Source organism: Thamnophis sirtalis, unplaced genomic scaffold (genome assembly GCF_051295495.1).
Source record: "Thamnophis sirtalis isolate CommonGarterSnake01/CBP01778 unplaced genomic scaffold, rThaSir2_p1.2 scaffold_1, whole genome shotgun sequence".
NCBI classification, from domain to species: Eukaryota; Metazoa; Chordata; class Lepidosauria; order Squamata; family Natricidae; genus Thamnophis; species Thamnophis sirtalis.
Genome location: NW_028261381.1, coordinates 127,476,761 through 127,490,241, shown reverse-complemented (window position 1 = coordinate 127,490,241; position 13,481 = coordinate 127,476,761). Strand labels below are relative to the sequence as shown.

General features: G+C 37.7%; 1 protein-coding gene across 2 annotated transcripts in view; it reads right to left on the bottom strand.

The window, feature by feature from the left end:
- FLVCR2 (FLVCR choline and putative heme transporter 2) overlaps positions 1–13,481 on the bottom strand; it is a 50,394-nt gene that overhangs the window by 22,984 nt on the left and 13,929 nt on the right. For both annotated transcript variants that reach the window (XM_014061547.2, XM_014061548.2), the window contains exons 2-3: positions 9,237–9,378; positions 8,061–8,201 (exon numbers count right to left, since the gene is read on the bottom strand). In XM_014061547.2, the coding sequence (XP_013917022.2) occupies positions 8,061–8,201; positions 9,237–9,378 (283 nt within the window). The remainder of the gene's footprint in view (positions 1–8,060; positions 8,202–9,236; positions 9,379–13,481) is intronic.

Here is a 13,481-nt window from a genome sequence, read left to right as displayed (position 1 = left end):
AAAATAAATAAATAAATATCAAGTTTTATTCAGATGATTATGGTTCAGGCTCTAGAGCAGGCCTGTCAACTGGCATCCCATGGGCTGGATACATCATGTGTAGTCCAAACACACCACAGCTCCGCAAAGGCAAAAAATGTCATGATAAGTCGTAAGTTGATGACTTTTAGAGGTTCTTTGGTTGGGCTTGTTGGCTTGTTTGATAGTTCCTTGACTGGGGCATTGTTTACTTGATTGTTGTTCAGATGTTAATCTTGAAGTTAATTAAGGCTCATCTAGATGTTGCTTGCTAGTGGGAAATGTTTTCATCCTTTTGTGCTTTTGGCTTGTTGATTATCTCTTTTGTACAGTATATAGATATTGTTTCTGTTTATGAGTCTATTGATGGCTAATTTATCAGAGTACCAAACTTCTAGAAATTCTCTAGTATTTTAGGACTTGGTTTGATCTAGCACGACACAGTTTTCCAACTGAAACTATGGTTAAGCATGTCCATGTGTTGTGAAATTAAAGAGTTTTCATTATGTCTTCTGACTGCTAGTTGGTGTTCATGGATGCGTTCTACCAGTCTTCTGCCTGCTTGTCCTACCTAATGGCTGTTGCAGTCATTACACTGTATGTTGTAGTAGATGGATCCTGTTTTTGCTTGAGGGCAGCTGGGTCATTTGGATTACTTAGGATGTTTTGAAGCCTTTTAGTTGGCTTATGTGTTGCTGATTCCATGTGGTTGTAGTAGTCTCTTCATGATTTCTGAGATGTTCTTAATGTATGGCAGAGTTAGTCTTTTTAGAGCTTGTGTTGTGTTCGGTTGAGAACTTTTTGAGAAAGTTGCGCAGATATCCATTTTGTTGGAATATGTTGTACAGATCCTGTTTCCTTTTTCTTCTGCTCAGGGTTGCTGCAGTGACTTTGTGCTTATCTAAATAAAGTTCTTACGCTGCTTCTCTTGTGGGAGGTTTGGTTTCTACATTGGTAGAGGAGCACTTGGTTGGTGTGGGTGTTTTTTCTGTACACTTATGGTTTCTAGTTTGCATTGTGGTTTCTGATGATCAGGATGTCCAAGAAAGGTAGTGAGTTGTTGTTTTCTTCTTCTCTGGTAAAGAGTCTTTTGTAAATGTTAAGTGTTTTGTGGGTGTTCTCTTAAGTGGTCCTTTTTTATTATGTGAAGGTGTCATCTATGTATCTGATCCATATTTTGGTTTGCATTTGTAGAAGTACCATGGCTTCTAGACATTGCATAATGACCTCCGCTATAAATCCGAAAGCAGTGGTCCCATAGGGGTACCTTTAATTTGTTGGTAAGTTTGTCCATCAAATTGGAAGTATGTGGTTAGGCAGAAACTGATGAGATCCATAATCCTGGGTGTTTCAATACCCACCTACAGGGCAAGCCACTAGAATATAAACTGAAAGCAAACCCCATTCCTTACTAGCACTCATGATGTTACCTAGTTTGGGTAATGAAACGTTTGCAAGAAAACAACCAAGCTCAGAGAGCACCAAGGACTCCTTATTTCAACTCTGAGCTATAAATATTCTCCTTTATAGGTACCCTAACCCTAACCTGATACCAGTCTTGAGCACTTTTAGCACTGAATGCAACCTGATATTTATATTTCTTGCTTCCACAAGTTTGCCTCTTTGAAAGGGGGTTGTTCTGGTTCTAGATGTTCTCTTTATTTATCTACTCTCCTAGAGTTTCAGATGCACTGCCAAAAATCATCTTTTTCCTTAAGCACTGCAATATAGAAATTCTGTATTCTCCTCCCACTTTCTTTTCCAATAAGAAGCATATGTAGTTTGGGTCATCTTCAGGCAGGAAAACAACCACTTTGCAGGCCACAAGATTTCTGTCACTGCTTGTCTTATTTATTTTTTACCCAACCAAATTCCCCAGCCAAACGCTAATGCAAATTTCTAATAACTTCCTAATTGTAAGCTTCTAGAAACTGCCTCTGGGAGAGGACTGGCTGAGACTGGAAGAATTAGAGAATTAAAGAATTATTATAAGGGCAAAAGAGCATCTAATCCAAACCTCTGCAATATGATTGTCAACTTGCAAACCATCCCTGGCCTGCTCTCGAGTTGTCATAGGCAAGAGGGATGGGGAACTGATGACGCATCACGGCAGCCACAAACAGAAGTACATTCCATGCCTATCTTTCTCAAGGCTGTCTCCCAGGTTACCCGCAGCAGCCGGAAGGGTGTGATTTATGACACACCCTGGGAGGAGGGGGAAACAGAGTCATAATTGGGTTGTAAATTATGTGGGGTTAGAGTTAGCTTCACTTGGGTATGTACCAACATGTTGCTCCTAATAAATAACTGAATTTCCACAGATGGACTCTGATATAGATCCAATAAAGGAGAATGTTATACAGAACTAACCATCAAGCTTTTTTTCCTTCTATTTAAATAAAATCTAGCTGTGTGCTTCTTAAACGTATTAGTTCTGGTTTTAGTTTCTGTGGAAAATAGTTCCTGAACAACGTCTCTATGATACACTGATAAATCTGAACTCTGATGCCATGCCTCTCCTAGACCTTCTTTCCTTCAAACCAAACATCTCAAGTTTTCTCATGCTGTCATTATAGGGTACATCTTCAACTCCTTGCATCATCTTTTTGCCCTTCCTGAATCTCTCCTAACCCATCAATATTCTTCTAGAAATATAGTGCACAGAATGGCACACAGTACTTTAGCTGTGGTCTTATCCGTGCAAAGTAGAGGAGAATAAAGATTGAATGTGCTGTGATAAAATTCTTGTTCTAGCAGCTGACTCATAGGGTTGGCTGATGTTCAATTTGTTATCAATTATCTCAAGTAAGTCCTTCTCAGATGTTACGATTTCAAGTCAATGATCCCCATTTTATATGCGTAGCCTATATTTTTCCTTCCTACATGTAATATCTTCCATTCTTTGTTCCTCTTGAAGGACACCTCGTTTGTCTCAAACCAACCTTCCAACTTGTCCAGATTAGTTTGCAATTTTGTTCCATCTTCCTAAGTGTTAGCCATTTCTCCAAATTTTGAATCAACTACACATTTCTTAATTATAAGCTTTGTTACATGTTTTTCCATGCTCTTTTCAGTTTCGGTTCAGTATTCATTCAGCATTAACAGCCCATTTTTTACTTGCAAATAAAATAACAAGTTTTCTTTGTGAGAAAATGTTTCCGTGAATCTGATGGGACTTTTCCCAGGTTACTGCCCTTGTAGCTAAGGATTTACTTAAAACTACACCAGTATCATTCCTAATAGTGTGTTTTGCTGTGTTTCATTTTCCTAATATAATCAGAAAGTAACAGAAATACAGTCCGAGCATCCCCAAGCCAATAGATTGGATTCCTAAAAAGAACTCCGAAAAAGCATTTTAAACTGCTCACAATTCAGATTTATTACCTAATCTCTACCAGTGAATTAATGACCATGGCTACAGCAATTGTTTCCAAATATTTATACCAGAAATCATGATCAATCTTCATCTGTTATTCTTTAAAAATATAGCTTGCTCTTTATGCCACATAAAATAATGATATCATCTTATTGAGCTAGTTTAGTGTAATGGTTAAGTCATTAGTCTAGAAACTGGGAGATCATGAATTCTAGTCCTATCTTGAGCACAAAGCAAGCTGCGTGGGTGACCTTGAGCCAGTCACTCTTTGTCAGTCCTAGAGGCAAACTACTTTAATAGTAACAGAGCTGGAAGGGACCTTGGAGGTAATCTAGTCCATGCCCTTGCTCACACAGGAGACCTGTACTAGGTATTCAAACCACCGAACTGCCGACCTTTCTGATTGACAAGCTCAGTGTCTTAGCCACTTCCAAACTCTTGCTAATAGAACTGAAGAGACCTGTCTAGACAGGTACCGGGAGTCAAAAATTCACTGGAAGGCATTAAAAAATATCCAAAAAAACTGTCTCAAAAACTGCATCTGCATAACCAATTTTATACTGTATGCCCTTCCAGAAGCTTATCACAATGGAGATCCAGTTTGGTATAGTAGTTAAAGCATCAGGCTAGATACTGGGAGTTTATGAGTTCTAGACTGGCTGGATGATCTTGGGGCAATCGATCAGCCTAGGGAGAAGGCAATGGCAAACCATTTCTGATTACGGTAACCTTGCCAAGAAAGCTACAGGGACTTGTCTAGGGTAGCAGTCACTAGGAGTCCATGCAGATTTAAAGACAGAGGTGAGAACACATAGAAACACTCAATATCTGACTGTGATGCTGCTCAATATGGGAAATAAGATTTTTTTCCCCCAAAGGCTTAGTGGACTGCTCTTTTGGCAATGTTCATGAGGGATCTGAATTCTGAGGAAGAATTATTCATTGTCAGCAGGGTTATTACATGAAAACACAATTGAGCTTTTTCAATTTTACTTTGAAATCTGCAAAACTGAGAAGCGTAGAACTCCAAGTAGACAATAAAGATGTACGAATAATTCAAAGTTTACTGCAGGCAAAGGGAGGAAAGGACCAAGTTCAGATGACATGACAGGAAATTTCTAATATTGTTACATGTACTTGAAAAGCCTCTGGTAATCAGTCTCTTTGATCAAACAACAGAGAATGATAAGGCAAGCTGAGAGCTGACAGCACACATTCCTAGAAGCCATCTCATACATTGAGACAACCAAAAGATTTGCCCTTTGCACTGTTTCTCTTTTTAAAAAAAACAAAACTTCTCAGAGGTAAAAAAAAAAATCCTTTGAGGCAAATGACCCAGAGAAATGAGCAGAAATTGGGGACTTGTAAACTCCTTTGCCATTCTAATATGCTCTTTATATTCTCAGAACTAACAGGGAACAACATTCTCTTTGTCCCTAGATATTAAATAGAACCTGACACCAATGATACTTAACACTAACAAATGTGTTCAGTCTACTATTATCAATTTGAGATCTTAAAGGTGCTTTTTCAAGAGGCAACAGGACTTTCTGGTTTTTCTTTGAAGATGTTTCATTCTCATCCAAGAAGCTGCTTTTTGGATGAGAAGCTAATCGTCTTCAAAGAAAAACTTCAAAGAAAAAGTCCTGTTGCCTCTTGAAAAAGCACCTTTGGGACAACCATGACCTGGATGACTGAGAATCTCCATAGACATCAGATTGAAATTTACTCTGAATTGCAGACTTTATTACTGAAGGATCTGACCTAAGTTTTGGGTTTTCATGCTCTTTACTGATCCCTCTGCTATTATTGCTTTGAACATGTTAGTTGACGAAGAGAACTTGAAAGCTTTCATATTGTTTGGGATCATTATGATATTATTAAAATATAGATTTTCCTATATAACAGTATCAATTGCACAAAGCAATAATCATAACTACAAGTATTGATATATGCAGAAGTATGTAGAAACATAACTGCCAACAGCTGTCAAAATTGGGGTTAGCATATTTAAATTGCAAAATTTCAGATTACTAGATGGAAATATTAATATAGAGAATTTTGTATCTCTTTCCTGCTATGCACATTTTTACAGCTCAGATAGGGCATACTTACCCAATTTAAAAAAAAAAACACTCCAAAACATCCAAAATAGGGAAATTGGCAGTAGTGATGTTGTAATCAAAGCCCTGCCACTTTGCATGTGTCAAGTTGACAATGCACAAAAGGGGCAGAACTGGGCGATGATGTTGCAACAACCACCTTGCCTATTTGATGACCCCTGCAGATACTACTATGCCAGAATCAATCAATGTTTCCTTTAAAAATGTGCTAAATGTGGCAATCAGAATAAATCACTCCCTGATTTTTAATAAGATATCTGTATAATTTGTATAAGGAATAAGGGGCTACTATGCAGATACAGTAATGCTAATGTTTTTACGCAGAAAAAAACCCACCCATCAATTCATTCATGTTGTGCTGGGCAACATAACCAACAATAATAACAACAAAATCCTCAGAAGAGCTGCCTTTTCAAAGACCTGAACAAAATTCCTCTGTTTCAAGATGAAATGTCAAGTAAGCTACCTTTAGGGCTGATATGTAATGAAACAGTGTGTCTGATACACAGTTGCAGTTCCACAAGAGACAATGGTCAGGAAGGTAGTTTTTATTTATAATTATATAACTTCAACAGTTTTCTTAAAACAAAAAAAAGTGTCACTCTCAGACAAATTCAATACATCAACTGCAGTTTTATGTGCTTAGATTCAGCAGGTTCTGCCAGTTTTGGAGAACCAGTAGCAGAAATTTTGAATAGTTAGGAGGGTTCCACCACAAAACTGCGCTCGACTAAACCGCACCTGACTAAACCGCGTCGCTGACATCATCAACAGGGCGACAACAGCCCGGAGACAGAAGCACGCTGTAAACGCTAAACCTAAAATTAACCCCTAAACCTAAACCTAACCCCCCTAAACCTAACCCTAACCCTAAACCTAACCCTTAACCTAACCCTAAACCTAACCCTAAACCTAACACTAAACCTAACCCTAAACCTAATCCTAACCCTTAACCTAACCCTAAACCTAACCCTAACCGTTAACCTAACCCTAAACCTAACCCTAACCCTTAACCTAACCCTAAACCTAACCCTAACCCTTAACCTAACCCTAAAGCTAACCCTAAAGCTAACCCTTACCTTAAGTTGAATCGGCTTGCTTTCAAAGCGCTATTTAAAGCGTCCTTCTTTCTCCGCGCTGGCTGTTGTCGCCCTGTTGATGACGTCAGTGACGCGGTTTAATCGGGCACGGTTTAGTCGAGCGCGGTTTTGACGGGTCACGGTTAAGAGAACCGGTAAATACCACCTCTGACTGCTCCTGCCCCATCTATTCTCTGCCTCCCGAATCCCAGCAGGAATACGGGTTTTGCAATAACCTTCCCCTGCCATGCCCACCAAGCCATGCCCACAGAACCAGTAGTAAAAAATTTTGAATCCCATCACTGGCTTAGATGTGTCAAGTATCAGGTCTGTTGCAGTTTTGAATGCCACATACTAATGTTATTCCTGAATTTCCCGTTTTCAGATCAAATATCAATGGAAACAATCTAAATGATAAGGCAGCAGGTATAAACCTTCCCAGGGTCATAACTAGGAATTCTGGGACAAACGTGCTTCCATTATCAGTAGCCAAGGAAAACTGTCAAACATCCTAAAGCATTCTTGATGGTAAACAGGATTTGGCTTTGTCTCACAGTCGCTGTTTTAAAATAGTGAGCTATAAAATTTTCTACAGATTCAACAGATTTTTTAAACTTATGACCATAAAATGGTATAATAAGCAAAAGATAAGAAAATAAGAATTAGCATTGATTGTATATTCCTTTCCTCTCAATAAAAAGGAGTAATGATTTTTTAAATGATAAAAAAGGAGCAGCAATGGGAAGAATAATATTTTTTAAGTGATAAAGAATGGAATAAAATCAAAAGTACAGAGTGGAAATAGATCATGAACAGAAAGAATAGAAAGAGCCAATGATTAAGACCAAAGGCTAAGAAACAAGATGAGTTGAAAGAAGATATTTAACAACTATTAATATAAATGAAGAAGAGTAGAAAATAGTTGAAATGAATCAGAAGCAAGTAAAATAAAATATAAACATCACTCATTTTAATAAACAAAATAAGCCACCATAATACATCCAAATCAGTATTCTCAGGGCATTTTATCTATACATTACAATTTCTCGCTATCTAAAGTGAAATGAAATACAGTATGAATACTGATTTGGATGTGATTAGGTTGCTTTTTATGAAGGAGTAGTTCCTAGATGCAGTTGTGAAAACTGTGGTGTTATTGTAAATGAATATTTAAAGCTAAAGTAACACTAACTGCACCTGTGTACATTGAAAAGCTGTCTGCAAAAAAAGTTACTTAATAAAGACAGCTGCTCTTCCACAGATACGCAAGTGTTTTAGAGTAATTTTCACATAATTATATTTTTAACTTCTTTTGAGAACAAATGCATTTGTTTAAGGAACATCCTATTTTGGAACTCTTTAACACCTTATTTGTAAACCAAGATGCTGGCAGGTAGATGAAATAACACAAACAAATATGAAAAAGTGGCATGTTATATGATCCTTCCAATCAAGAGATCTTACCATAAGTGACTATCAGCAGCACAAAGTTAACATTAGAAAATAACCGGACGATGGATTTCAGATAGGAATATTCCTCTGGAGCTGCTGCCTTAATCACAGCCTGGGCTGGACTTGGAGGATATGGAGGCTTTTCTTGAAACACTAAAGAAAAAAGGACAGAACCAGAAATGAGTAACTGCGGATTAAAATAAATTAAAATAAAAGGCAACTGAAAATAAAGTATAAGTACTCAACTATTTTAAGCCTAACGTTTTAACCATTATTTATTGAACATCTGTAGTGACGCAATTTGCAAATAACACTAAAGTATAATGGAGGGATTTATACATCATACCAAGCTAAAACAAACAAACCATACTTGGAATAAAATAAGTCTGTAGAGATTCTCAGTAATTCAGGTCATGGTTGTCCCAAAGGTGCTTTTTCAGGAGGCAACTGGACTTTCTGGTTTTTTTCTTTGAAGATGTTTCACTTCTCATCCAAGAAGCTTCTTCAGCTCTGACAGGATGATGGTTAATGGAAGAATTTATATTCCTTGCAGACCGCTGGTCATTTGCATCCTTTTAGAGGGTCATTGAAGCACTTGGAAGTTTATCTCTGTCCTCAGGGTACTCACCACTACTCAAGTGACCCAGATAAACCTCCAAGTGCTTCAACAACCCTCTAAAAGGATGCAAATGACCAGGTGTCTGCAAGGAATATAAATCCTCCCATTCTCCACTATCCTGTCAGAACTAAAGAAGCTTCTTGGATGAGAAGCAAAATGTCTTCAAAGAAAAAACAAGAAAGCCCAGTTGCCTCCTGAAAAAGCACCTTTGGGATTGGCATAATTTAGCATTTAGGAGCCCACAGTTTAGACTCAAGAGATTCACTGTTTCCAAACAATAAAAAAGATTCTGGTCCTCATTCTTCTCCACCAGATTTCTGTTCTATTGGCATCTGTTGTGTCCATGTGCCCATTTTGAAGTCAATCCTTTTACAATTTGGTACTTAATGAAGACTTTTTAAAGGGACAATTTTCTTCCCAACAATTATACTAACTCTCTCATCTAATTTCTAATTTCTCTCAAGATCTGTATAATTCCCAAAGCTGTTACTGATACTCCAGCAATTCAGTACCCACCTTAGCCAGTCCCTATATCCAATCTTCAACTACATTTAACTATTTTTACTTACCAAAGACAACTAAGATGAAAAGTGCTGTTGCCACACCCGCTGTGATAAAAAACATGATGCCAATATGGTAAGCCAGCTCCTCCTTATCTTTCAAATCAGGAACCAGAACTGGGGGGAGGAGGAAACCAGCTGCAATGCCAAGCTAAACAAAAAAATACAAATAACTTGTTAAATATGCAAGTACCTTAATAGAACACTTATGTTTTCAAATGATATTGTATAATATTTGAACAACAGTTGTAGGAAAATATCACTGTAATATTGCCCCTAATCTTTCTAATAATAACATCAATACATTTCATATAATTTTGAATTTTAATGGTATCACTGTATTTATGGAAACTTCTATTTATATCTTTATTATAAATGCCTAAAAGATAAATATCTTAAATCTATTAAGCATCTTAAGAAATTAATGTGTTTGTGTATATAAAACTTCTTTCAGTGTATCACTGCATAGTTCTTCGAGACCAGAAGTAAGAATTAAAATATAATAACAATTCACAAAATGAGGAAACCACAGCAGGAATGATAAAGGTACAAAAACCTTACAAAGCAATGTTTATATATGGCAATTCTATGTGAAGAAATGCTTGCCATTCTTTCCAAAAACTTTCAAAATCAAACATCAATGGATTTATTTTTCTTGGAAAATTTCTGGGGTTGCCAAGAAAGTAGATGTCAAACAAGAAAGCAGGGCAGGGAGCCCATCTAAGATACTATATATAATGTATATTATCTTTCTTTAACATGGCATCTTGCAAATACATTGGATTAGAATTTACAAGGTTGTGGTCCAAAATACCTGGAGGTCACTATCTTGGGGACATATGGCCTACACAGAATTATCTGATTTGGAAATGACATCAATAAAAGAAATCCTTCAGGAACTGCCAGTTTATCTACTATTGGCGCGGGTATTATTGAATAGATCAGTAGTCAACCTTTTTATACCTACCGCCCACTTTTGTATCTTTGTTAGTAGTAAAATTTTCTAACTGCCCACTGGTTCCACAATAATGGTGATTTATAAAGTAGGAAAGTAACTTTACTTTATAAAATTTATAAAGCAGAGTTACAGCAAACCCCTACCGCCCACCATGAAAGCTGAAAGGCCCACTAGTGGGCGGTAGGGACCAGGTTGACTACCACTGCGGGTGTTGGAGCGCTGAAACGACCCATAAAAGCCCAAAGAACAGGCTGTTTTCAGGGCCATTTTTGTCCTGAAAAACCAAAAATGGCTGAAAAATGGCCTGAAAATGACCCAGGAAATGGCCCGAAAAACAGCCAAAAACAGGCATGTGCACGCCGACCACCTGGTCTTCAGGTTTCCAGTGCTCCAGTGCACACAAAGACTAGCTGGCTGGCATGCATGCCGGAAACCCGAAGACCAGCTGTTCAGCACACACATGTGCACCAGCCAGCTGGTCTTCATGTTTCCAGTCTCCAGCATGCACACACGCACTTATGCATGCACATTCTGGTTTGGGCACTTGGTGCCAAAAAGGTTCACCATCACTGATATATAATATGCAGCATTTTTTCTACAGGAGGAACAAGAGAGCTATCAATAGCTTTCTGAGTGCCTGGAACGCCATGTCAAATCCCGCACCCTTTCCCCATTACAGCTGTACCATAATCAACACATATGCTTATTCACTTTCTCAAATATGTTCCACAATACGAGAAAAGATCTGTCCTGCTAAAAGATCTGTCTTTATAGAGCTTCCGTGTTATCTTAAGATGCAATAAGTGGCAGTTTCATTTGCAGCCAAACAAAAACTTTGTCCCTTAGGGCCATTACTTTTATTACTGACAATCACATAACTTGAAGGCAATAGAAAACTGAAAGCCACAGTAAAGCATGTCATCCCATTTCTGAATGTGGTTCCACAATAACTATACATTTCCAACTATCATCATCATCTTTGTTAAGATTTTATATAGCCATCCATTTCAGGCTGGGTGAACTCAGAAAGCTTTTAGACCAACAAATTCAAACACATGTTTAGAAAATGAAGTTTAAATTTATAATGGGACTTGATTATAACCTTTAAAAAAATGTGACTTTGCATGTTGCTGTTTTTCTTTCTCCCAAAAATCCTTGAAAAGCTGTTCTAAAATATATGGCAAGAATGGAGATCCCAGAGAAGCATAATGCTCAGAGACCCCCTTTGAGAGAAATGTGCAGTTCAGAAATGTAAAAAATAAACAAACAAACCATTGAAAACAGAGAAAGCTTCAGGAAGAATCATTAGAAATAATAACCGCTTTAGTGTTAGCTTTTTCATTCTAAAGGCTGAGTCCTAATGACTTCATGGATATGGAATAAGTAGGATTTTTGTCAATAATATGGAATTAGTTCTTGCTCCCTGGCTATTTCTAAGTCCAACTTAACTAGTTTCTGATTCAAGATAAGGTCTATCAGGTGCTGCCAGCTATTGAAGCTTTCTATCAGGGGTCCCCAACCTCCGGTTCCTGGACTAGCACCAGTCCACAGCAGGACACCAACCAGTCCGTGTAAACAAACAAAGTCCTATCTACAGGATGCAGGCAGCACGCAAAACCACACCCCCTCATGTCCATGGAAAAACTTTTTCCATGGAACCGGTTCCTGGTGCCTAAAAGGTTGGAGGCCATTGCTCTATATGACCAATCTGCATAAACTTTATTACAATCTATAAAACAGTTCTTAAATTTTCATTTTTAATAAAAACTACAATTACATAAATTATGTAATTAAAAACAGGAAGAATTGTATGAAGTCCTTCAAGCCTGATATAATTAACAAAAGCAAGAACTGTGGGAAAAGAAATAAAAAACAACCAATAAGCCTTATAACTAATATATATATGTATGTATGTATGTATGTATGTATGTTTGTTTGTTTTCGTAGATTTTCACGGGTACAGGTATGCAGGTCTTGGCGTATTTGGGTCTTTTACCAAATAAGATTGAGAGCATCTTGGCAACGTTTCAACGAGGTCCCACTGGCCATCTTCAGGCTGGTGCCTTCGGCTTCGTGCTTGTGCGAGCAAAGCATGATCGGAGCTGCCATCTTTCTATAAATATTGGTGGGTGTGTGTGGAGTGCTGGCTTTGTTGCTGTAAGTGGGTTGGTTGGCTGTGTTGTTACATGTAGTATAGAAAGACAGCAGCTCCGATCACGCTTTGATCGCAGAAGCACGAAGCCGAAGGCACCAGCCTGAAGATGGCGAGTGGGATCTCGTCGAAACGTCACCAAGATACTCTCAATCTTACACGGGAAAAGATCCGAATACGCCAAGACCACTTATGTATGTATGTATGTACACACACACACACACACACAGAGAGAGAGAGAGAGAGAGAGAGAGAGAGAGAGAGAGAGAGAGAGAGAGAGAGAGAGAGAGAGTGTCAGGGACTAATGCTGACTAAAACTGATCAGCTAAATAGGTTTACTTTTTAAATTAGTAACAATCATATACTGAAGCATTTCATTTCAGATCCATTTGGGTTTTTTTCCCCAACTATAGATTTCTGTCAAAGGAAACTAAAAAACAGTCTTCAATAGTCTTCAGACATTTGAAACTAGTATCCAAGCTTCCTGATAATGAATTATTTTTATCCTGAACAAAGCAAAATCAAAGCTGTTTCCACAGGCTGCACTTTACATATGGAATCAGAATGCCTGTTCTTGTGATTTTCTGTGGTAACTTTGTTATTGTCCCAACCTGTTTCACAACAGCAGACTAAAACAAAATTGAGGGTCAGAAAACTAAAACACACAGTACTTTTTAGAAACATATGAGGAAAGAGTAATGAGAAAAGTTCACAGGTACCAAGTTACTCCCATCTTCTGGCTTTGGAATACAAATTCAAATTCTGAAATGAACTTTGTGTCACATTTACGGTAGCTTTTTGGAAACAAACGTGTCTCCATGGTAGAATCAAGAATACCAACTAAGCCTATAAATCATTAACTCCCACAATGTTCATTGGAGGTCTTCATTTGCCAGACACTGCTCTAGATTCCTTTATTATCCCATATCCTGAAGCTCATCATAGAAATGAGAAGTACAACCTAAAAAGAATCAAATTCACCATTTATATTATGATGATTTTTTTTGCATAGTCAGCCAGATGTTTATATTGGATTTGGCATATTTAATCCCCCTATCAAGCAGATGTGGAGGTTTAATGGTCTTACATTATTATTAATCATTCAATTTATGTCACCTATCTCTCCATGGGACTATTCTAAGTA